The 27,699-nt window shown below is 34.0% G+C and overlaps 1 protein-coding gene across 1 annotated transcript in view; it reads right to left on the bottom strand.

The window, feature by feature from the left end:
* Positions 1-27,699, bottom strand: part of crhr1 (corticotropin releasing hormone receptor 1) — a 233,294-nt gene that overhangs the window by 28,804 nt on the left and 176,791 nt on the right. The window contains exon 7 of the mRNA XM_056453349.1: positions 9,677-9,797. Coding sequence (XP_056309324.1) covers positions 9,677-9,797 — 121 coding nt within the window. The remainder of the gene's footprint in view (positions 1-9,676; positions 9,798-27,699) is intronic.

The raw sequence follows: 27,699 nt of genomic DNA, 5'->3' as shown, positions 1-27,699 counted from the left end.
TTCACCTGTACCACATGTCTTTGGACTGTGGGGGAAACCGGAGCACCCGGAGGAAACCCACACGAACGCATGGAGAACATGAAAACTCCACACAGAAATGTCAACTGACCCAGCCGAGGCTTGAACCAGCGACCTTCTTGCTGTGAGCCGACAGCACTACCTACTGCGCCACTGCGTCGCCCGCTATATTCAGATGCGAAAACCTCTAAATGCCAGCTGAACTTTTCTTCTAATGAGCATTTTTCTCATCTTCTTGTGGGTAGTTTCAGTGATTTTACTTTTATGTCGATGAATAGGGTATTTTCATTGCCTTTAAAGTGAAATAACTTAACATAAACATAGGATGTTGAGCAAAATGCTTGTTTTTGAAGGAAAATTCAGATGGCATTTAAAGGTTTTTGCATCAGAACCCTTCATTTATACTCTTTTATTATTTTTTAATGTGCAGAAAATACTCAAAGCCATTAGAAAGAATCTCAGAACCCCAAATGTGAGAATGCTACAGCGAATACCATAAATTTAAATTATTAGTAGTATATGGTCTGTTTATTAGTACTTAAAAGCACATTATATGACCATATTCTAGATTTCTTACCTCCACCCCATCCCTTAACATACAAAAAAATGCAACCCATGCTCATACTCAAAATGTACCACCATATAGATTTCTGGAGAGCGCCAAATTCATCCCAGGAGCTACTTTTCTTTTGTTTTGTTTGCGTGAATCCACCAGAGGCTGCTGTGTATGCTTTGAGATCTCAAATTTCTCTTGCAAGTGCCATTCGCGCCTGCTGTTAATCGCATAAATCCACCAGAGGCCGCTGTCAACTGACTAACTGACCCTCCTCCTTCCCTAAACCCATCCAATAGTATTTTCAAAAGCACCGATTGACCCCTAACACCCACTTCCCTAAACCCAACCAACGGTTTTAAAAAGCAGTCCACAAAAAGAAAAGCCCTCGTCTGATTTTTACCCTGTTTTCAGATTTTACCACTGTTAGATACATTAATTTTATTCATTTCTATATATTCTATTTATATTCTTTTATATGTCTACTTTTAAAGGAACTCAAAGTTAATGTTAAATGTGTGTTGTTCGTGATACAAGCTGAACTGTATTTTTCAATCAGTTGAATGGTTGGAATGTGCCAGTTGCAGGAATATTGTGCTGACAGTGATTTGATTATATGATCAATAGGATTCTACCAAACATACTGTTTACACCAATGATTAAAGAATGCATCATCATCTGTTTGTACGCCTGTATAAAACTGGCCTTGAAGGACTACCAAAAAGGTAAGAAAGAATGGAAAGTCAAAAACATTTATGACAGAGACATTTAACAGAGAGGATGACAGTAGTGCAGCTGGATGAGAAAGCAGAGATGCTCCTGACATTTGGAAGAGACAAGCTGGCACATCAGAGGGGTTTCTGTTGGAGTCAAGGCTCGGTTTAATCCTGTTTAATCCCAGACGCCGCTCCTTTGTTTTGGCCATATTTCATCACTGGGCTCTGTCAAGTTGTTGTCTCAAGAGAAGATAGAAAATCTGCCACTCCGGGCTCAAGATTGAAGATTACAGCCGTGAGTTATGACTCAAGAAGGAACTCAAGTGTAACCAAAAGATTATAAATGTTCTGACCTGCCATTTCTCTCTAAAAGAGGTAACTTCGGCCATCTTCTACTAATAAAAGTGGGAATACATGAGGGTCCCACTTTATATTAAGTGTCGCTTATACCTGTGAACTTAAAAAGTAACTAGATGTGTAAGTAGTATGTAACTACAGTGTATGTACACACTTGTATAGTATTTACTTGTGTAATGCTGGTGCAACTACACACATGTAACAACGCACTAAATAATATGTGCAAATGTGTAACACGACATTAGTAACAACACTAAGAAAGTACACATCTGTAACAAGAATTATGTAAGAGCATTGTATAACAACAATATGTACTTGTGGGAGTTTTCCCACTTCCACATATTTCCCATGTTTGCATACCATACTTCTGAACATTGTATTAGAAGAAGAATGGCAGAACTACTGCATTAGAAGGTTTCACCTTGTGATACCAGTGTAGTTACAGTGTAAATTAAATCCTCATGAACTGTCCACTCAATTTAAAGTGAAAAATGGTCACAAATTACTGTGTAACTTGTAAAAATATCTTCTATGCAACACTTTATTAACAGTGTACTTGCATGGTAAATCCTAAATGAACTGTCCACTCATTATAAAGAGTAAAATGGTCACAAATTACTGTGTATTTCATTTATTTTTATTTTTTTCACTCATTTAATTTTTTGTGTGTGGTGTATGAGCTTGTTCAATGAGCATGAGCAAATGGTTTGTGGTTTCATATAGTGCGGCATTGCAATTAGTTTTACTTCACGTGACTTTTCAAGGCTCAACACTAAAGATTTGTTTTTTTAAAATTATCACAATTTTTTTCTGACCACAACAAAAATAAATAATTATTTGTTAGCCACAATTTTTAAATAATGTGTCAAAACAAGCAAAATATAGCTGTATATGAGCACTTTTTATTCATTTTTTAATAAAAAAAAAAAAAAAATGAATGCCATGGATCTAAAATAATGGCTATGTCTCACAGATCACCAGTTAACTATACATAAATGGGCAGTTAATCTCCTATTAAAGCAATGTTATCATAAAAAATTATAATTAAACCATGAACAAAATAACTGTAAGCAAAAGAAAGCAGGTGAAAAACATAGGCCTACCATGTGTGATAAAGAGCATATGATCGCGTGCAAATGGTTAGGCCAAAAATAATTTGTTTAAAGAATGGTTAAAGCGAAAGTAGCAACTGTTGTTGGTTGGAAAATAAAATTTTTAAAAACATCTGGAACTATGGAGAACAGCAGGACTGTGGGCGCACAAGCATCGTTTTTTGTCCAGTCTTTTTAAAAAAGAATGGATCGCAGCTTTTTAAACAGTCATGCCCATCACACCACATGTACACGAGTGATCATCCTCTTATTCTGTATTCACCTGCTTTCTTTTGCTTGAGCGAACACTATTTTTAAATTTTTGAATCATTATTGAAAGTTATTTTGTTAGATAAGCTCCAGATTTGACTTCAGTGCTGACTAAACTAATGTATATGTACAAATATAATATTGTATACTGTTGCCTCCTATTATAAATATGAGTTTAAAAGACAGATTTGTGAGGGGTGTACGTATATATGCTGAGCACTGTATATTAAATGTTATAAACAAATACAGTTTACACAATAATTTTGTAAATAAAATATAATTTTATAAAAAATATATTTTTGTTTTTATAGTGCAGTAATATAATTTGGAAAGTAGAAATCTTACAATTTTTCTCATTATGGACACTTATTTTTTTTAAACAAAAATTTTTGTTAAATTAAAAAAATAAGTGAGAAATTCAAGCATACTGTGAACTACAAGGCTGTTAATAGATTATTTATGATTTTGTTCAAGGCATATTTTTTATTTTCCAGACATTAATCAGCTAATAGTCCACACACCATTACATGTTTTCTGTGGTAATGATTTTCTTTCAACATGTGAAATGGCAAGGGGGAAAAAACGAAAAGCTTCCTTCATGAAGTCCTTAGGCTCTGAAAAGTACTTCAGAAGATTTTACAGCCCTGCTTCATAATAGGCCCCCTGGTGCGACAGGAATTTAGGACTCGTGTACAGATTATAAACTTCTGTAGGATCTTTATTGCTAATTTTGCAGTTACTCACTGAACAACATCTTTCATTAACTGCCGATGCATAAATTCTTCACAGAGTGACACTTTTGACAATAAACCTGTCATTCTGCACTATTAAACCGGCTGAAAGACTGTTAGCTCCGCCATGAGCCTTTTCTAAACGGATGTCACTTGTACATACAGCACAGCTCAACCTTGTTAAGCAAAGCAGATCGATGAGCCAAGATGGTCTTTGAGTAAACCTTCTCAACTGGGTAGCTGGAAGCGTAACTGAAACTATTGAAAACAAGAGACTCTCTGGCATCTTGTATTTACACAATTTCCTTCACAGTTAAACAGCCTCCAGCTCTCTATTCAGTCCAAGAAGTCTTGTTCTATTTCATCCAGAAAGGTCAATCTGTACACAAATCATTTCTTATCATTCAAAGAGCTTTCGAGAGAATTGGGCCACTGCTGTCTTCATTCAGACCTGGAGGAATATTTAATAGCCGCTTCCGCTTTAAAATTCCATGCAACTTTTTGCATCTTTTTTTAGGTTTCTCTCCAGGGGAGTTCAGAGGTAGAACTAACATGCAGAATCTTAGCGTGAAGAGCCAATTAAACCGGTCTTTGCATTAAAAAAAAACAGATAAATATGCACAAATTATACTTTGTCAACAGCCAACGATGTGTATCAAGGACATGATGCAATTGAACTTCGATACCATCTGAAAAACACATGCATAATAAAGATGAAGCTGGATTTCAGGCTATGAATAAATTAATCTGGATGTATATAAAAACTGTTTTAAATTCAAAACACTCTGTGCCTGACATTTAAGGAATTTTCCTGAATGTCCAGGTGTTAAAATCATGTAACTTCACATGTGTAATACATAATAAAAGCTCACCAAGTACATGTTTAATCTCATTAAGATAAATTTTCACCAAAAGACTAAGTTGAAAGCAAAGACACGTTCTTGTTTGCACCTGATGTTTTAACACTACAGAGGCAGTCCTTTTTAAATTTTGTAATTTAATCAAAATGCAATCCATAAACAGTGAGTCACCTTTCAAAATGACCACTACCACCGCATGTGAAGATTACAAACTAAATATTTAGTTTCTCTTGATTTTTGCTATTTTTAAAATAAGTTTTATTTAATATTTTTTCCTAACATATAATATGGGCTACAAATTTTTGAACCATTATTGTAAGTTATTTTGTAAGTTTGGCTCTAGATTTGGCTTCCGAACTGACTAAACTAATGTATATGCACAAATATAATATTGTAAAGAATATTTTTTGGGGGTGTACTCGTACATGCTGAGCACTGTATATTAAATGTTCTAAACAAATACAGATTATATAACACTATTTTAACACTACAGAGGCAGTCCTTTTTAAATTTTGTAATTGAATCAAAATACAATCTATAAACAGTGAGTGACAGTTCAGTTTGCTTGAGTGCGCGCGGCAAAACGTCATTGCTGTGTTTGTGGAAGTTCACTTTGGGTGCGTGCGACATGATTTCGGCTGGCGGAGCACACAAAATCTTTTAAGACTTTGAACAGACAACGAACAGTTGAATATGAATCATTTTGAAGAGATTTAGATAGTTTTAGATGACCAATAATTCTTGGCTTCAGTCTTAAGAGATAAGTAAAATGCTTTTAGGTGTAACAGCAGTTTGCGACAATGCTGCAAGGAGGCACAAAGGGACAGGATGTGAGCGGAAATATAGAAATATACAGTAGCTGTAAATACCCTGCTACTTGTAAATAAAGAAATAATGAAACAAAGCAATATAATTTCTTCTTAAATCATTAAAAACTTAACAAGCTTTATTAAAATAAAACACAAAGGAGTTCTAAGTATTTCTACCTTGAATGGTCATAAAGGTCAATGCATGCATTGTCATTGCATCTACTACTTATACCCTTGCCTCTGTTGCTTGGCAAGTTTCTGCTAACAAAAACTTTATCTTGTAACTCATACAATTAGCTATATAGGCTATATTACAAAACCAAATTGTATTTTTAGGATAACAAAATCATAAAAAAATATTGGCAGATATTTAAAGCTTCAATCTAAAACCTGCAATAGAATCTTTTAATGTAATTATATCATGACAATATGGCGTCTAATGTGCATGGTCAGAATGACCACTATGGCCACTCAAGTGGTTACAGAATTCTGGTAGGTCCATTGTTAATCTTTCTCTTTTTTCCACATTCCTTATTTCTTTTGAAGGAAAGAACTATAATTTGTTTCCTGAGTTTTGATTTATGAACGCAAAAGAAAATGGTTGCTAAACTACACAGAACACTAAGGGTTTATGTTAAAATCAGGACTTTTTCACCTTCTAAACAATGGCAAAGATTAAATCCAGTCAAAAAAAAGTTTAAGGAATAGAAAAAAAAAGAAAAGGAATATTTAAGAATTAGGTCAGAATATAAAGAGTAGGCTGTGTTTTCCAGATATTTAAAATTTCCCAAAATACACAATTTTATATGTTCATGTTAGACTGTCGCGATGTTTAAATTAGCACCTATCAATTCCATATCCTGAGCAGATGGTTGTCTTAACCATCAATGAGTTGAGAGCACAAGATCAATTCATGTAAAGATCCCAGTGGTAGACGAGTCACTTGTCCAAAAGAAAACTGGTTAACCCGGCTGAGCCTGGTTTCTCTTCACTTTCTCATCTCTTCACTTCTGTCAATTGGTGAAGTTTTGGTCACCTCTAGTTTACCTGCTTGGGACTGGTGGAGCTGCGCATCAGTGAAGTTACTTTTTAGCGGATCAGCCTTCAGTCATAACATTAGCATTACACTGATATGAATTGAACTAAACTGAACTTCAACAGTGACATTTACATTAAACTGAACTGAATTAGTTTTAATTTAACTAGAACTAAACCAGCATTCTACAACTACAGTATACAGTACTTTCCTGCCTTGAGAGGACTTGCTGGAATGTTCCACATTATGAAATATTGTTTATTCTCTTTTCTTCACCTACTTTAAGCTGCTTTGGCACAATCTACATTGTAAAAAGCCCTACAGAAATAAAGATGAACTGAATTCAATGAAAAGCACTACAAAAACAATTGTTTTCAATGCATGTTCAACTACCTTTTCAGGTGATAAAATTCTTAAAATGTGTGTTTTTTTAAAGCATTTTCTACTTGTGATTGGATTAGTAAACGTGCATCTTAATAACAGGTGTAAACAAAAGTAGGACTGCAGATTTGTTCGTTTTATAACAGTTTATGGTCCTTAATGGTACACATAAGCAGTTTATCAGGAGTGCCATATAAACTTTGGATGAACATTTTCTATTTTCTATTCTGTTTGGTTCTTGAATGTGATTGGCTGATAGCCGTGCAATATTCTGCAAATAACAGCACTCGTCCAGCCTCTTCCCCCTTTACCCTTGTGTATTACTCCACCCACACACAGTGACAAGCAGAGGACACTCTACAGTTTGACAACTATTGCAGCTGTTGGACAGCATAATTTACTTTTGAGGCTTTTTAGTCAAGAATGTAGTTGTTTAGATTGCAACTACGCAGTTTATTTATAAGGATAGTGTCTATTTTCAATATTTATAATTTCTGAGAGACGGCAGCCATTAGCCTGTCATTGAGCAGACCAAAGATGGTTGACGTTGTCCATCCACAAGAAGACAAATCAAATCATTAATGACCAAATCATTAATAAACTGGTAAGTAACTTTCTGAGTTCATTTCTCTCTTTTGTATTTTGCACTGCTGTATTTTTCCCATATAATTGTAGTGTATTGAGTGTGAGATGGGACTCACATATCAGGAATGTGTGTATTTTGTGTTGGCCACTCTTTGTATAACCCTGAGTTACTTTTTGGTTGGCCGTCTGCTTGTTTCTAATGAGTCTCCTGTTTTTGTCATTGCAGACTAGTTCAGTAAAAAGAAAGAAAGAAGAAATGCCAGCATGTGTTTAGCGTTTTCCCTTATCGCAAACACAACAGTAATCTGGTAGTATTTGCACTGTTTTGGCTTTTTTTAGGGTATATAACTGTGAAATCCTGATTGCAAAAAATACTGGGAAATCTCTGTAGACTGATGGCATTTCATGCCGTCCAGCCGTATCATCTTAAAATGTCAGCAAAATCACCTGTTTAGTCATCACTTTAGACATTACGCTAGAGAATCATTCAAACACTAGCTAAAAAGTTAGCTATATAAAGCTATCTAAAGTGATGCTGGTGAATTACCAACGGTTTCTGCTGTTCTGACCGTCAGCTGCAGATGTGAATGAATGGTGGAAGAAAGTAGTTCCTTATACAAAAGGATTTTTAGACTCTTATGTTTGATTTACTTTTTTATATACACGATTATGCGGTCGAACACAATGCGGTATAAACTCAATCTCAAGGCTCGTACACACCGAGATGCTTTTCATTTGCGTTTATCATCAGTGTTTTTTAAGACATTTTTCCGGATTCAAACCCAATCGATTTTCACTGGCTTCCGGCAAAAAAGAATGCAAAATCACTCCTTGATGTTAGATGGTGCTAACCCGCTTGTATCACAGAAGAAGAAGACAGAAAGTTGAGACGCTTGTTGTTAAAGTTACTGGTGATTCGAACAAGCATGGATTGTTCAAGTAGCAGCTCCAGCAATGAAGAAATTATTATTGTTCACCAGTGCAACAAGCAGCTCAACGTTCATATGCCTCTGGGCATCTTCCTCAATGTGCGCTCGCTTGCATTGACAGTTTTGTGCTTGAGCGCATCCAAGTGCTGTTTACTGTAACCTAAGCAGCTCCGTGAACACGAACAAGAGTGCCAATCTGATTGGTGGAGAAGATTTTGACGCGACAGTTTCTTTAAAAATGATGGTTTAACGCCTGGCCTTTGGCATTTTGGTGTGCACGATCACATTGCCGCCCTTTATTTAGTCACGGGGCATTAAACATGGAGGGAAAACGTGAGCAAAAAGTGTTCCGATGTGAACGGGCCTTCACACTCACAGCAGTGCGATTTGGCTCTATATTGTCACTGGTGGGACACTAACACATGACTCCCACTAGTGCCAATATACAGCCACATCGTACTGCTACTCGAGTGATATTGCTCATGTAACATATGGTAACACTATTATTCAAGAATAGTACAATTGTGGCAAGATGATACACAAAATCAATTTATAAAAATGGAAAAACCACCAAAAGACTGCAAAGACATATAGAATATTTACTCTTTTTGAATGAATGAATGAATGAATGTATGAACGAATGAACGAATGAACCAATTAGTGTGTGATATTGATAATGAGATAACACTTTTCAAGTATCAATACAAAGTTATCACTGTCCAGATTATACTGCAGCATTTCAGATTGATATATTTATAAGAGTGCCTCGAGTGTGAACACAAGACCAAACCACAAAGCAATGTCTCTATATTAGTGTAGATGCAGCCTGATGAATGTACGATGGAAGAGCCCTCTGGACCTGATATTGACGTGGCGGTAGATGCATTAATTGCTTGGCTCAGATGAGTTGATTAAGGAAGCACAGAAATGCGGAGGGTAATTAATTCTCTGCATAACAGTGGACGGTGAGCTGTTTGCGTTCCCTCCCAAAACCCCCACAGACACACACATCCAGTGCCACCGGTGACATACAATCTCAAAGTAGTTAGATTTCCACATCCGTTAGGAGCAGAAACAGAGACCTCAGGTGCCGGGGATAGCTTTTGAATGCAATTAATAACCTTGTATTTCACTGCATGTGTGCCAAAATAATAACAGTGACGAGGGGGGGAGGGTCGAACATGAGAGAATTAGTGCAAAATAAGAGAGAATTAATGTGAATGAATGGAAGGAGAGAGCGTGTGTGTGCATTGTGAGATTGAACAACAGTTTGTGCGTGCGCTGTTGTGTGTTTTGAAAGGCAAAGTAACAAGAGAAGCAGAGAATGTTTGTTTACTCACCACATTGCTCTCATGCACCTCTGGGTTCATGGTGAGCTGAACCACGAACCAGGTGGCATTTCGCAGGATAAATGCTGTAATCAGGTTCCAGTGGATGATATTTCTCAGACACCGGATACTCCTGGGAGAAGGAAAGATGAAGGAGGCCAAAGATGCAAAGGAGGGAAAAGAAAGAGTTAAGACGTTAGATGAAAAACCCTCTGCTCATCGAGACTTTTTTGTTGTCATTTTCACAGGGTTTGAATGCGCTCACAGCGAGGCCTCATGCTGTTTTATTGGTAGATCCATTGTGTCATTGAGTTTCCTCAGCATGCCGTCCCATCAGAGCACATTATGTTTATCTTTAAATGGCACACTGACTGCGTAGAGTGGCTGCATCTTCAAGTAATGTGCATTTCATATTCAGCACACCTATGATATGCCGAAACGTAATTGATGTCAGTTCATTAAAAAGGTTAGCAAATTACGCTGCGTGACTGTTAATTAGAATGACTAAAACAATTTGGTTCGAAATGAAAATGGGTAAATGAATAAAAACATTATTGTACTGTCAAAAAAATGCAATCATCTATTCACTCTGAAACGATTTCTACTGCTCAAAAAAAAAAAAAAAAAAGATAATAGGAAAAATGTGATGATGCCCACACTGTAAAAAATGACAACATGAAGGAATCAGGTTAGTTTAGTAGTATTTACAAATTTAGGAAGATTGAACATGAATCACTTAAGTTGCCCCAACCCCCCCCCCCCCACCCAAAAAAAAAAATCAAGAATTGTGTTGTTTCAGCTCATTTTAAATAAGTTCTTTGAACTAACAGCAAACATAATTTTTTGAGTGCATTGACTTCTATTACATCAGACCCACTAGTTTTTTGCGATTCCACGTTCGCTCAGTCCAACGCAAAATCAACAAAATGTTGCAAATTTTTGCGATCCTGCAAAATTCTTAATTAAACACAAAATAAAATAAAAATGAAATAATCTTATCACACATCAAACCATATAATCAAATTATATTTATTTCAGGTTGCAATGAATTGTTTTACAAGACTTATAGACGTTGCATTTGAGTGTCTCTTGAAGAATGATGGCTCGCCTGCGCCCTCACAATCCTAACATTACATGGAATGGGGGGCAGGGGAGTTTTCACTTTTACATGTGAAGTCATAGCAATGATTAGATATAGACATCTTGTGGCACGAATTGGGCGTTTTGTGTGTTTGACGAGCTTCAGAGTGCAAAAGAAAGTTGGAGCAAATGGAGCAATGGAACAAACATGTGGAGATGAGGTTAGTTCAACGATAATGACAGCTGGACGTGACCGAATGTGGACCATTTTTGTGTTTACATGTATGGCTGGTATTATGATGTGCGTCAATGCGATAAATGATTTCAATTAACTCTTTTCCCTCAGTTAACGAGAGAAAACGCTTTCCTGCCATTGACGAGTTTAACGGAAATCCGTGTTTTATGTGTATTATGGTAGGGGAAGCCCTAACAAATGTCCCATGTGTGACATGATGTCAGACGCTCCGGGAAGAGAAATCTGAGAGAAAGTAAGATTGTGGATAAAAGTAAGAGTTACACAACCTTCCTTTGGCTTAATCACAGTTTCAGATCTGTTTTAAATCTTGTCTTGAACAAAAAAAAGACCAAAATAAAGCAGCTTTATTTTTATGATTTGTGTCGTTGTTTCAGATTGCACACCTAACATCATAGGCTACCTAGCACAGTAAATAAGATACACACACATGTGTATATATATATATATATATATATATATATATTTTTTTTTTTTTTTTTAATAAATAAATAAATAAAAAAATTGTGAAAAACTAGGGGGTCTGATATATGAAAGAAGCAAACAGACAAAATAGGCTAATAATGTTGACCTTAAAATGTTTTAAAAAGTTTTATTAAAAACTGCTTTTATTCCAGCCAAAATAAAACAAACAAGACTTTCTCCAGAAGAAAAAATATTATCAGACATACTGTGAAGATTTCCTTGCTTTGTTAATCATCATTTGAGAAATATATAAAATAAATAAATTAATAAAAAAAAAATCAAAAATGTTTGGTGGTCACCAATATTCTTTGAAATAGCCTTTTTATGTTAAACAGAATAAAGAATGTGTTACATCTCTTATAAAATATATGTTGGAATAATTATCGCTTAAGCTTTCAAATGTGAAATTCAGAATAACAGATAAATAAGTATGTTCTTACTCTTTCTTATTCATATTTCATACTTATATTCATTTTTTTCTTTCTAAGCATTCAGTGGAATTCATTAAGCATCAAAACAGTACAAGTTCAATAAACAACAGAAATCTGCTCCTTTAACAATGACCTCTTTGACCATGTGCAGTTTTCCCATGATCATCCTTTCTGTTAGATTCATATCCATTACAATGTTGGAGTCAGGGTGATAAAAGCAATGAAAAATGTTTTGCTACAGGAAAACCACATTAAACATGGTGCCTAACAGTCTTTCTTTGTGCGCTTTGTGCTGCAGAAAATGTCACCAGTGCCTCAAGAGTAGCATTAGGATTAGGCTGCTGCTTTTGGAAAGCTACACTCCACCAATTTCACAACAGGTTTCATGGTTCTGAAAGGCCTTAAGACACAGACGACTCTAATATGCAACACTATAAATGGACAGTCGGTATAGTGTCGATTTAGAGTAGGTCAAGAAGTTGAGGCCAAACTCAATGCACTTTAAGTGAACTTGGCTTTCAGACTGACTGCTCAGATTTGTGTCATCAAGCGATGAAAGGTTTTGCCCTAATGGAAATCACAGCATATACACAGTGAGAAAGGCTATTCCTCGTCGGTCATGTTGTATATTCTCATGTGTGCTGCTATACCGAGATGCATTTCTTTTTGAGCTTCTATTTTTGCCAACTAATATGCTTCAAAATTTGATCACTTGCTGTTTTGCATTACTTCTGCTTTGCCGTATTGTAAGAACGTGTAACTGAATGACCGTTCTTTGGCCTCAGGACTGTTCGTATGTGATGTATCAATAGCGTCATGCTGCTATTTTTTGTACTTCAATGCCAATCCTTGTTTAACATTGTGCTCTTGGCACGATAAAACAAAGAAAACACAACTTAACAGTCAAGCATAAGATGTGTTAGTTGTTTTCTTGATTATCATGCGAGAAGACGAGGGTTCAAGACCCAACCAAACATTTTCTCAAATCAATGGATTCAATTTGCATCTGAACTTGACAGTCAGTGATCTTCACGCATTTTCATTCTTCTCGCAGTGTGTTGTCTTTTTTCAGCTTCTTTCTCTCATTCTCTTAAATTATGGCATACATAACAGAAGCGAGACTCAAAGGTCAACTTGCCTGTGATATCAGCTTCAGGCTGGAGACGGTATTTGTGACTGACCAAATACCAACAGTGACCTCCAAATTAAAGCCACCACCATTATAAGATATATACAGCAGTACTTCCCAGATTAGAAGGATAAAAGAAAACCTCACTGAAGCTTTTTGTAAATACAGAGAGTCTTAAGGCAGTTTATCACTGCCACAAACAAACACCAACAAGGTCAAAAATCAATAGAAAAACATCAAGAACTGTTCTAATCATCTAAAGGCCAGAATTACTGACTACTTGTGTCAGCTCAAACTCTCCCTTCGGCATAAAAAAAATGTGCTGTTATGATTTTGTAAAAACACACAGTGAAAAATTGTGATCAACAGGCATACTGTAGATAACCTTACTGCATGTGTATTTGTAGATACATGCAGATCATTTTCCTTTCAGATGTAAAACTTCTGAGAAGAGAGGATTTAAGTGAATTATGCAATGAAATTTATATTAGATCTGGTCATTTTACTAGTATTTGCACCATTATTTAACACCACCGAAAGAGTCTCAGCTAAACATACACATAATCATACTGAAAATGTTTTGGTTTTATTTGCATGTGAATATAAGTGATATTGTTTTAATCAGGGTACTTCTTTTACAATGTTTTATATATTTCAATTTTATTAAATCAATAAACCTTACCTTCATTAAATCAATAAACCGTAAATCCCAACCTTTATAGATTGACCTTATAGATACTGTAGGCCCACACGGAATCTGCACCCACAGAAATCTACAGATATCCACAGATGGTTCATTGTTGAGTCTATTTATTTACTTACAGTATGTACTTATGTAAATGTGTGTAAATATATATTTATTCTGTTTTTATATTATTAAGTAATAATATTGAATATTTTGCAAACTGTATTGTAGACAAATTATCTTAAAACTCTTGCAAAGTAATATTTTCTGTCTTAGTATATATTATATGAGAAACTTAATGTACAAAACAATTTGTTCTATTTGTAATTGCATTGTAAACCTTAAATAAGAGTTAAAAAGTTTTTTTTTATTGAATGCATTAAGTTTTTAGTTACTATTCTCTAAAAATCACTATATAAATCTGGAATTTTTTCCCTACAAATTTATTGGCGGTTCATACCGCTGTGGCAGTGCCTGAAAAATCAGGGACTGCTTCTTAGACTTTTACACACCTGAAACTTGTCTATAGCGCTTGTTCACTGCTGCTCTTATAGTTGTGTAAATTGCTTCCTTGTCCTCATTTGTAAGTCGCTTTGGATAAAAGCGTCTGCTAAATGACTAAATGTAAATGTAAATGTAAGAAGAAAAATGAATAAATGAATGAATGAATGAAAATCTGTGCACAACTAGCAAAGTCAGCAGAGTCTGTCTGGAATAGCCTGCAGTTTAGTTTGATTCCAAATTTAACTGATCTTAAATACATAGTGTAGGTTTGAGAAAATGTTGTTTTTTTGGAAAATGATTATGGAAAAATGTAATTCCCACACTCAAGGGTGGCTGTATAGCTGCCATATAGTTCAAGATGTTGTCCTCCATACTAGTTATACCACAAAATAAACAAACGAAATTCTTATGTAATCACTCGATCAGGGTTTCAACCACAATGATGTCAATACTTACCAATATGTCATGCTTAATTAGATTATCTCAGGCAAATCATTCAGTGTCCGTGGCTAGTTTATTCACTAGAGGAATGAACTTAGTCTATATAATATTTATATTTTACTTAATCTGTTACTGATGCTATATCTAGGCACACATGTAATCGTCACCTTATTTAGGCCATAATTGAGTCTAATTACTTATAAAATACATTATTAAAATATTGAAATAAATTATATAATATATACCAGAAAAATTAAATTAATTAGTCTATATAATATTTATATTTTACTTAATCTGTTATTGATGCTATATCCAGGCACACATGTAATCTGCACCTTTTTAGGCTATAATTGAGTCTAATTACTAATAAAATGTATTATTAAAATATTTAATTAAATGACATAATATTGACTAGAGAAATTAACTTATTTAGTCTATAATTATGTTTTACATAACCTGTAAGTGATACTGTACAGGCACACACGTAATCTACACCATTTTAGGCCATAATTGAGTCTAATTACTTATAAAATATATTATTAAAATATTAAATTAAATTATATAACATTAACTTAAATGAACTTAATTAGTCTATATAATATTTATATTTTACTTAATCTGTTATTGATGCTATATCTAGGCACACATGTAATCTGCACCTTTTTTAGGCCATAATTGAGTCTAATTACTAATAAAAGGTATTATTAAAATATTGAATTAAATGATATAATATTGACTAGAGAAATTAACTTAATTAGTCTATAATTATGTTTTACTTAACCTGTTAGTGATACTGTATAGGCACACAAGTAATCTACACCATTTTAGGCCATAATTGAGTCTAATTACTTATAAAATATATTATTAAAATATTGAATGGAATAACACAATATTAACTAGAGAAATGAACTTAGTCTATGTAATAATTATATTTTACTTAATCTGTTAGTGATATATCTAGGCATACATGTAATCTGCACATTTTTAGGCCATAATTTAGTCTAATTACTTATAAAATATATAATGTTTAATTAAATTATATAATGTTAACTTAAAATATATTACGTTTTAAAAATTTATTTAAGTAATATTGTTGAATATGCAAATGTTTATATGATTCATGTACAATACAGTTTGAAAAAGTTATATATTCTGTCTTTTAGGAGATATATTATTTGACAGATATACTTTGTAAACCTTAAATAAAATTTTTAAAATGATGTTTTTTATTGCATGTGTTAAGATTTTAGTTACAATACCCTCAAAATTATTATGCATATTAATTTATTTAAATTATTTTACAAAATTTTGCATAGAAATAACAAAGAAAAGTTTACAGATTCGGTCTGGCTCTGGTAATATCTTGATTAAAAAAAATATTTAAAACAATTTCTACATTTTTGCATTACAACAGGAAACTGGAGTAGAAACTACTTTAGATTTAGATGTTAAAATGATAAAAAAGTAAATGGTTTAATGTGATTGCACTATCATGCTAACTTGCCCGGATAACTAAATCTGTCCCAAACAATCATGTAAAAACCCAAAATGAGAAGAAAGCACCATTAAGCCCCTTCCTTTCTTTTTTTTTTTAAAGAATGTGGATCACAGTCATCTCTTTAATGATCCCATGAGACACATTACAGTTTATATGAAAATATGAGCTGACGTTCTTCATGCATGTTTAAAGCGGAGTTATGCCAGATGAAATGTACGCTGAAACATACTGTAAGGGTCCATTCTTCATCTTCCTCCCCAGAAACATTAATGTTTTAAGGTTTATTAAGATGTAGACGAGCAGGCACATGACACTGATTTTACAGATCGTCATATTTCATTGATTCGTTTAAGTCCTGCTGGCTGCTGGACAGGAACATATTGTTGTCATGAATGTTTATGAGCAGAAGAACTGATTAATATCCATCTTTCATTCGTTCTCAGAGCCTCTGACCTCTTATCCAATTAGCTCTGACAGCTCAAAATAAATGAATGTAAAACAGCGAGAGAGGAGAAAAGAAGAAGGTTTTGTTGAATCGACCTCAAGCAATCAAAAACCTGTCAGTTTTCATGATTTTTATCTCCAAACAATCCCATCAGCTGAGAAAGAAATGGAAGCATGCTGTGATAAACAGAGATTTTTTCCAAAGCTGAACATTCTGGAATGCTTATTTTTTCTAAACATGAAACTAATGCACTTAGTCAGACGGATCCATAAACACATTTGCACTTGGACAAGCAAACACGCAAATCCTATAAACACACAGTGAGCAGTTGCCTCAGCTGGGCATTTACGCATCGTATCAGCAGGACGATTCTAGTCTGGGAAGATTCAGTTATCGGAAAAGATGCAAGAAAACAAATCATGGCATTGCTCAGCACCAACGCCTGACTGTGATTCTCATTAGCAGATCAAACTTGAAAAGAAAATGACATCAGCGTGAGATGAAAAGTATTTTTTTAAAGATTTTTTTCTCACAAAGAAAATAGAGTCAAACAGAAAAATAGATTTTAAAATATGTTAGTCTGCAGTTATATGCTTGAGATACAGGCAGGCTCAGATGATCTATACAGGCAGGCTCAGATGAAGTATAAAGATAGATAGTGAAATTAAAAGGAATTATAAGACATATGTTATTAGATTTACATTTATTTTATGACACTGACATCATTCAGGGGATGGATATATATCAGACACAAGTTTTAAAGCTTTCAGTTGCCAAATGTCAAGAGTTAGATTTAAATCTCCCATCACTTGTATTTTATCTATATAATACTTTATACCTACACTCACTGGCCACTTTATTAGGTACACCTTACTAGTACCAGGTTGGACCGGCTTTTGCCTTCAGAACTGTTTTAATCCTGCGTGGCATAGCTTCAGCAAGGTATTAGATATATTCCTCAGAGATTTTGGTCAATATTGACATGATAGCATCCCGCAGTTGCAGCAGATTTGTCGGCTGCACATCCATGATGCGAATGTCCCTTTCCATCACATCCCAAAGGTGCTTTATTAGATTGAGGTCTGGTGACTGTGGAGGCAATTAGAGAACAGTGAACTCATTGTCATGTTCAAGAAACCAGTTTGAGATGATTCACGCTTTATGACATGGCGCATTATCCTGCTGGAATAGGCATCAGATGATGGATACACTGTGGTCATAAAGGGATGGACATGGTCAGCAACAATACTCAGGTAGGCTGTGTCGTTAACACAGTGCTCAATTAGTACTAATGGGCCCAAAGCATGCTAATAAACCTCCACCATGATCCATGATTTTATGTTTTTGACTCCAAATTCTGACCCTACCATCTGAATGTCTTAGCAGAAAGCGAGACTCATCAGACCAGGCAATGTTTTTCAAATCTTCTATTGTCCAATTTTGACGAGACAAATTGAAAATTGTAGCCTCAGTTTCCTGTTCTTAGGAGTAGCACTCGGTGTGGTCTTCAGCTGCTGTAGCCTACCTGTCTCAAGGTTGAAAGTGTTGTGCATCCAGAGATGCTCTTCTGCATACCTTATTTGTATCGAGTGGTTACACTGGTACAACCCTTCCTACTCCCCAAGATACTGTACTTATCTAGAGTGAGCAGGAGGGCTGCCAAAATCACTCTGGACCCCTCACACCCAGCACACTGCCTCTACAGAGCACTGCGCACCAGAACAGCCCGACACAGAAATAGTTTCTTCCCTCAGGCGAGCCATCTCATGAACACTTGATGATAATAATTGCGAAACCAACATCACTACTTGCCATACACTTTTATACACATATACACTTATTTATCAACACACTTTACATGCCAATTTGCACATAACAGCTGCACATATAATGTTGTATATAATAATAAACACGTACATACACTTGTCAATCTATATTTGCACTCACTACTTACTTCTATTTTTTTTTTATATATTTATTATCTATTTTTTGTCCTGTCTCTGTAATGCTGTTGCACTGTAGAAGCTCTGTCACGAAAACAAATTCCTCGTATGTGTGAACATACCTGGCAGTAAAGGTCTTTCTGATTTTGATTATGAATATATTAAATGTGCTTGTTTGTTGTAAAAATGCATTATAATGACAAAAAAAAAATACTAATTTGTGGATCTCCTTACTTCTGGGTGCAGCTGTGGCTGGTGTATTCTGGGAAATTTTCTTACCGCTTGGTTTCGAGTGTGGTCCTGAAAAATCTTCGTTCGAAGGGGTATCTACCCCTTGCCCTCAGCCCTACGCCTTCAAGCTAAAGAGAATTGGGACACCCCTACCCCTTGGCAAGAGCATGCAAAACGAGGGGTAGGGGTAAGGGGTAGAATAGGGATTGGGCCCAAGTCATTTATAAGTACAAATAAACAGCCAATATCTTAATAATAGGCAGTTATTAGTTAATAATTGGTACTTTAACTAAAGCGTTACCAATTTTTTTCACAATGTAAGCATTTGCTATAGTAAATAAATAAATGTATTTAACCATGTTCATTTTAACAACTACCAAACAGAATTGTCGAAAATATGTTCATTATACATCATTGGAATGAATGGCAATACTAATGGGCATCTTTCTCCAGGTATTACAGACCTCCTTGAGATATAAACAGCCATTCATCTGCAATGGGAGCATATCAAAGAGGAGAGATGTCTTGTGCCATCAGAGAGTGGCTCCATTAGAGGACCAGAATACAGATAAAAAAGTATCCGTGAATGCTATTTGTACAAAAACCTCTCTGACAAAGACACAGAGTCACTTATTTCTTTTCTTTTAGTTACCCAAGCCAGATGCTTTAACCAGGCGCACACATTTCTCATCTGGAAACACCACCTCTGCTAATTGTTTTGACTGTTTGTCAGATTGTACTTGCATGATCAAGGTACCGAAGCGACGTTTTGTTTGAGGATGGATATAAATATAACTGCCGCCTATCAAAACTATCTGCGATAAACATGGTGGGGAGAAAGCTATCTGACATGTGCAGGATGGATGGATTGTGAAAACGATGATGCAATTTTCTTGGTGACAGATGGGAAGGCGCTGCATCTTCTGAATGGTAATCGCCAGCTTCAGAGATTTATGAAGAAGAGATGAGATGAGACTTGATGTCTAAAACTCAAGACAACCGCTGTTTATGAATGACGCCTCTGGTTTATAATTGCATATTAGAAGTTGTCTCACTGAGTCTCAAATGCGCAGATATCGTTTCATATCTTTTTCATCTAATTTGATTATTAATATTATAATTAGAGCTGTCAATTTAACACATTGCTTTAATACAATGAATTATTTTCTACAAGAAAATACCAAGAATCCACTGTATCCGCTTTTCATACTGTTATGCTATTGATTTTTCACGTAAATGTACATAGGTAATGACTGTTAAAATACATTGATTTTGATTAGAAAATAATATAATTGTAATAATATAATTGTATTTTTTTATTTAATGTTAATGCTAGTTATCTAAGACAACATTAAAAAACATTATTATTTCAGAAAAATCTGATAAAAAAAATTATAATATTAGAAATGTTATAATATACACTTGTAAAATTAATAATTTTAACAAACAAAATTCAAATGCTAATAAATCATCAGTAAATGCTGATCTTTAGAGAAGTAATGAAACTATAAACTAATAAAACTAATTAACTAATGGAGCCTTATTGTAAAGTGTGACTGCATTAAATTTGACATTTTATATATGTAATGAGTTGGGGAACAACGGGGTTGCGGAGCAAACCGCACTTTGCACTCTTATTCTTATTTTACTTATTTTTATTTTAGTTGAGCTTGTTTTTTTTATTCTCTAAATTTTTATAGTAGTGCACAACCCTGTATTATGTTATCAATTTATGTTGTTTGATGTAGCACCTTGGTCCTGGAGGAACATTGTTTCATTTCACTGTGCACTGCACTGTATATCGTTGAAATGACAACAAAGCCAACTTGACTTGAGTTGAGGATCCAAATGCAGTTTAATAGGAGAAATGTCAGGCAGGCAATGGTCGAAACAGGGACCAAAGCATGCAGATAAACCAAAAAATCGTAAATAGAGTATAGGCGAATGGTTAGGACAGGCCGCAAATCTGTGATAACAGAAACACAAAGCAAAGGTCAAAAACGCAGCAGGCAAGACAAGGACACTAGAAACACTAGAAAATGCTCGCTTTCAGTTACCAAGAGAAAAGCAACAATGTGTGTATTTGTGTGTGTGTGTGTGTGTGCTGTTTATAGTCAATTTGATTAATACTGAACAGCTTCAGCTGTGTGTGTTTGCTGTTAGGGAGAATCTGGGTCAGGTGTGTGAGTGAAGTGCATGATGGGACCTGTAGATCATTAAAGTGTCAGATGTCAAATGCTAGATCGCTGGTGGTCATGACATATATTAATAAACATATATTAATATATAAATGCATTTTTAAGCAAATAAATAAACAAACTAATGGAATGATAATCTGTAACAATGATACTGCGTAAATATTTACAAAAACATTTTAGGATTTTTAAAATATTTTTTTTGTTTTAAATCACATTAATATTTTGCCTAATATTTACAGATTTAAATGTTCAATTAATGCTTTACTTGTCATTCACAATAATATATGTAAAATGTATTTTAATGTAATGTGCATTAAAATGTCAATTTGAGGTAGAACAATAGTGAAATGTACAATACTTTTTATTTAACCATGCTAATTATAAAGGTTTTCCAGAGCAAATATACATAATATTACATAATGAAGTAAAAAAAAAAAAATTAACAATCCCAAAAGCACCAATTATAATATGCAAATGACAAGCAAACAAATTCCTCTACCCATGCCATTCATAAGCAGCCACAGCTACTGAAAACGTCGCATTTCAGACGTTTGATTTAATTTTCTTCCTCACTTAACTGATGAAAGCGTGGCTGGCCTGCAATTGCGGGTGTGATGGATGGATGTAGACAAACAATGGCAGCGGGTGAGGATGACTTTTATCTTGAGGAAGGACGGCGGTGAGGCCAGCGTTGTCCTTGTTGGAAACACAAGCTCCAGGCGTTCAGTAGCAGAGTATATCTGCCGTTTCTGCGCTTCCCTGACCTCGTTAACACAACACTCTGAGCAGCTGCCTCTGACATTACTTTCTCATTAGTTACGGATGGTACACCCACAAATGTGCACACACAAATTCAACACACACACACAAGCAATCAAACTGTCGCTGGCAAGTGTTTGTAGGTGTATACGGCTGCGTGCAGATGTGCCTCTACTTTTCTGTTAATTAAGGTCTGTTAACGTGGTGTATTGTTAGAGATGTTTGTCGTGGGATGGGTTTTCGCATTCAACGGCAGCTAACAGATCTAACTTGTGGTGTATAACTCATTAATTTTACCCCCCGCAGCTTTCGCTTGCTTTATGCCACCTCAAAAGCAGTATTGTTTCCACACATATGTGCTTGAAAGAACATTGTTGATAAAAGAAGATTATGCACATTTCATTAAAATGGGTTCTGCTAATATCTGTTGGTTAAAATACATGTTGTTTCTCACTTGCGTGTCTTCGTTGCTGTTATTTTGCAGTTAAACACACATGGAACACACATAGCTTACATAGAAATTGCTGTTTTCATGCATTGGGTATGTTGCATTATTAATATTATTTATTATTATTATTAAATACTACCAATATTATTCTGAGGTGACGCAGTGGCGCAGTAGGTAGTGCTGTCGCCTCACAGCATGAAGGTCGCTGGTTCGAGCCTCGGCTGGGTCAGTTGGCTTTCTGTGTTGAGTTTGCATGTTCTCCCTGCGTTCGCATGGGTTTCCTCCGGGTGCTCCGGTTCCCCCCACAGGGGTACAGATAAATTTGGTTGAGAGATGGGTTGCAGCTGGAAGGGCATCTGCTGCGAAAAACATGTGCTGGATAAGCTGGCGGTTCATTCCGCTGTGGCGACCCCGGATTAATAAAGGGACTAAGCCAAAAAAAAAATTCATGAATGAATATTATTCTGACTGTCATTGCTGTTTATACACATTACAGCTATTTTATATTGCTGTTTCCCTCAATTGCTGTATATGTGTTCTGTGTTGTACATTTGCTGTATGTTTTGCACTCTTAACAATAATAATAATAATAATAACAATAATAATAATAATAATAATAATAATAATAATAATAATAATAATAATAATAATAATAATAATATAAAAGCATCAAAAAAGTAAAATTGCTGTCAATATGCTCTCTATATATCATTCTCTCTATATAATGTACATCACTTATTTGGATATGTCTTTCATACTGTATATAACCATATATAGAGTGCCTGGCACACCCCTCACAAATTTATCTTTTAAATTCATATTTTTAATAGGAAGCTATACAATATTATATTTGTGCATATACATTAGATTAGTCAATACTGAAACGAAACCTGGAGCTTATCTACAAAAATAACTTATGAAAATGGTGAAAAAACTAGTACACCCAAATTTATGTTAAAAAAATATTAAATACACATTTTTAAAAAAGAGAAAAAGATCAAGAGAGAAGACTGAGAAATTGATAAAAATATTCATTTTCAAAATGGTGTACACTCAATTATGCTGAGCACTGTATATATAATATAATATATATATATAATATATAATATATTATATATATATATATATAATATATAATATATTATATATATATATATATATATATATATATATATATATATATATATATATATATATATATATATATATATATATATATATATATATATGTTTTGTGTTTTTTTTTGTTTTTTTTTTTACGTTTTTTTTTTAATGTTTTTTAATGTTTTTTGTATTAGTCTGAAAATCTGTCATTTTATTAATTGGATCCTAGAATTAATAGCCATTAAACTGAACAAAAAAATTATTCAAAGACGATTACTAGTATTAACAATTTTTGTGTTTAACTATTTATTTGGGCTGAATTTAAACAACCAAATTAGGTTAAAACATTTTTTAATTCAACACAAGCTAATTGCAACAATTTTGAAGACATAATTTTTTTCCTTCAGTGTACTGTACCTTCACTGTAAAAAACATCTGTAAATTAGCAGTTTTTATTTTTGAATTAGCAATCATTTTTTGTGATTTATGTTTGTATTTTTTATTTTGCACCATTTATTTATGCTTTTGAATTACATTATGGGACCTTAATCTTTCATCCAAGAACTTACAACCATGAAAAATAAAAAAGGGACTTTTAAATTGTTGTCTGGGTTGGATATTTGTTGCATATTATGCTACAGAAACCTTTCCAATAAACTGCCAGAATATTTTCCTTTATTTTACAGACTTATTTTTTTTATATGAAGAGTTTAGATGCAAACACCTAAGTGCTGTCTGACATTTTCTAAAATTAGCATTTTTTTCAGGCTGTTGTGTGTAGTTTCAGTAATTTCACGCTTAGTACAAAAAATGTTATTTTCATTGACTTTGAAAGTGAAATAACTGAACATAAACCTAAGAGGCTGAAAAAAGCGCAAATTTTAAAGGAGAATTTCAGAGATTTTGCATCTGAACTCTTCATATTTTATTTCTCATACATGATATTGTTTCAAACTACTCTAATTAAAAAAAGCTACTTTGTGAAAACTGTAGAGTTGAATTTTCAACATCAAAAGTTGACGGAGAAGATATCACAAACACAAAAAACTGAAACTGTTATTTGACAGATATTTTTTACAGTGATGGTAACGGCTAATGGGAATTACATAAATAAATAAACCACAGACAATTTTATTTACACATAATTTTTATGAGTTTTACAAAAATGTAGAGAAGAGCGTGTTTTTCTGCATGATGATTAAAAATAAACTAAGAAAAACAAATCTTGATTTACTGACATTCTTCCCCGAGATATTATAAGCATCCAAGCGGAGAAGCAGCATCATGTTTAATATTAGTGATGCCAAAACGCCTTTGGTTCATGTAGGTGTCATAACAGAATGTGACGTGCTAGGTATGAATATGTGAAATGTGAAAACAGAGTGCTCATAAAAGCTTAAGATATTGCGCGCTCGTTATAACTACTATTATATCGTTCTTTCACAGTGTATATTTTTGTCATCTTCAGAGCTTAACAGATACAAGAACTGTCATATTGGGTTTTCATAAAACTTCTTTTGTTCATCCATGGAAATAAACCTTTTTTTTTCACCAGATCAACTCCCTGAAGCTCAGTGACGTTTTCTGCTAGTGACTTTACTTTCCCAATGACCTCGTCCAGTCGACGTGCACATGGATGTCCATTCTGGCTCTACTGTGATGACCCTGTTTCCCTCTCCACGTTCCCCAAACAAACCACTAAATCCCTGTGAGCCATAGAGGAAAAGGCCACACACACGCACACACAACACCAATCCAGCCAACATCATCTGGACACAATCCACTGCATGCTACGCAACCCATTTAACAGCTGTGTGAGAAACCTAAATTATTCATCATTACACATCCAGCACTGGGAAATCCGCCTCTGATCTAGAAACAGCATTATGACAGATAAAAAAGTGCAGTTCCTTCTGGATCGATGAGCACGAACCAGCAAAGATGATGAGGTACAGGGTATTAGATTAGGAAAAGACACTGAGCTAATAGATGTTGGCTTTGGCTCCTCGTTCAGAAACATTATGTTATCCACTTTAAAAAACTATTCGAGTAAATAAATAAGTCAAGTCACTTCATGTATATTTACGTGTATGAATTGACAATTAATATGCCACTGACAACTTAATACATGTTCAATTCATTCAATTCAATTCAAGTTTATTTGTATAGCAATTTTTACAATAATTAAAAAAGTGTCAAGACTAATTAAATGTCTAGACTAATAAAAATTAAAAGCTAAAAGTCCGTTCTGAAGAATTCATTTTAGTGCAGTGCATTTTTATTTTACTAATTCAACGTAATTCAAAAATATTTAAATGAAAAGGACAGTCACCCAAAAATTTTTATTCTATCATCATTCACTCACCAGTTTGAGTATTTTTGTTTGTTTGTTTTGTAACTGTAGAATATTGAAACCCTGTAACCATTGACATCCATAGTATTTGTTTTTTTCTGTACTATGGAAGTCAATATTTACAGGTTTCCAACATTCTTCAATACATCTTATTTTAGATATTATACAAAAAAAAACTCTGGTTTGGAAGACTGAAAAAGAAAAAAAGGCTGGTTTGGAACAAATCAAAGGTGAGTTATTGATGACAGAAATTTCGGTTTTGGGTGTACTATCCCTTTAAATTGTCAGCAAACAAATGCAATTCCATGTTAATTTATACATTTTTTTATTTTATGTATTTTGTTTTTTATTTCCCAGAGATGGGTTCAGCTGGAAGGGCATCCCTGCGTAAAACATTTGCTGGATATATTTTGGCGGTTAATTCTGCTGTGGCGCCCCTGGATTATTAAAGGGAATAAGTAAAAAGAATGAATGAATATTTTATTTATTTATTTATTTATTTATTTATTTATTTATTTATTTATTTATTTATTTATTTATTTATTTATTTATAAATATACCTTAAACCTAATAATGTGCATAAAACAAACAATATTCTATATGTGTAAATTATAAATTGTCATTAGTATAATATAAATTATCATAATTAAATGAGCAAACTGCACAAAATTTGGTTTAAAAAATATATAATTTTTTTGTAAAACATGCCTTTAAAAACACAATTTTGCATATAAATGTTGCTAACGTGTTATTGTAGTCCAGTTTGTGCTGTTTACAGAGGTATTAAACTTTAGCCACTTACACTACTGGTCAAAAGTTTGGGGTCAGGATGATTTTTAAATGTTTTAAAATAAGCTTATCTTGCTCACCAAGGCTGCATTTACTTAATCAAAAATACAGTACAAATTGTAAAATTATGAAAAATGATTGCACTATAAAATTACTGTTCAAAAGTAGATTATCATTGAATTTATTAATTTATTCCAGTGATTTTAATGATGAAATTTCAGCTTCATTACTCCAGTCTTCAGGATGAGTCACATCCTTCAGAAATCAATCTAATATTAATTATTATTATTATTATTGATGGTAATAGCAATAAATTCAATAATAACTGGGCTAATAATTTTATTTGAAATTACATACAACAAGTAATAAAACAATTTAACATTTTTTTTGCATAACAAATGCCACCTTGATGAACAGAATAATTTTCTTTAGAAAAAAAAAAACATGAAAAAAAAAAAACACAACCCCAAACATTTGACCGGTAGTGTATATATGCATCTAAAAAAAGCACAAATGTCAAGGCACATCAGAACTTCTCCCGTCCCCCAAAACACCCTCAGACCCCAGTGGGTTAAGTTTTACATTAAATCAATCCCCACTACCCAAAAACCTTAGACCTCAGACAGGTTTAGGGAGAAAATAATATTAATAAAACACCAATTCACATATGCCAAAACTTCACTCCATTTTTACACAAACATAAAGCTCTAAACCACCTTCTAGATTTCACATAATTCAGAGGGCTTCTTTATTATTAAATATGTAAGCTTTTCAAGAGCCAAATATGTTACTATGATTCTCAATCATAGTCCAATAAAGAGGCGACTCACCTTTTTTCCAGTATATAGCATGATTTTTTAAAACAAACAAATAGTTATATAGAAAAGCTGATTTTATGTACTGTAGCACATACTACAATTCAGGTGATCTATTGAGGTAAAAAAAAAAAAATCATTATTATGCAGCATGAATATATAGAATTTATTCTGTTTTGATAAAGATTGTTTCATGTGTTTAACCATTATGAATATATACACAGTTAAATGCCGGAAGCTAGCTCTCTGCAACTCTCACATGGTCGGCCACTGAAGCCAAGCAGGGGACTCTATACTGCTCAGTGAGCGCCGTCTTTTAGATGTTAAATCGAGGTCATGACTCTCTGTGGTTGTTAAAAATCCCAGGATGTATGAAAAATAGCAGGGGTTTAACTCTGGCATCCTTGCCAAAATTTGCCCACTGACCTGTCTATCATGGCCTCCTAACCATCCCCATGTCATAG

This window comes from Danio aesculapii, chromosome 3 (genome assembly GCF_903798145.1).
Source record: "Danio aesculapii chromosome 3, fDanAes4.1, whole genome shotgun sequence".
In the NCBI taxonomy this organism is placed as follows: domain Eukaryota; kingdom Metazoa; phylum Chordata; class Actinopteri; order Cypriniformes; family Danionidae; genus Danio; species Danio aesculapii.
Note: the sequence above shows the minus strand (reverse complement) of the source record. Positions and strands in the feature narration are given on the sequence as shown.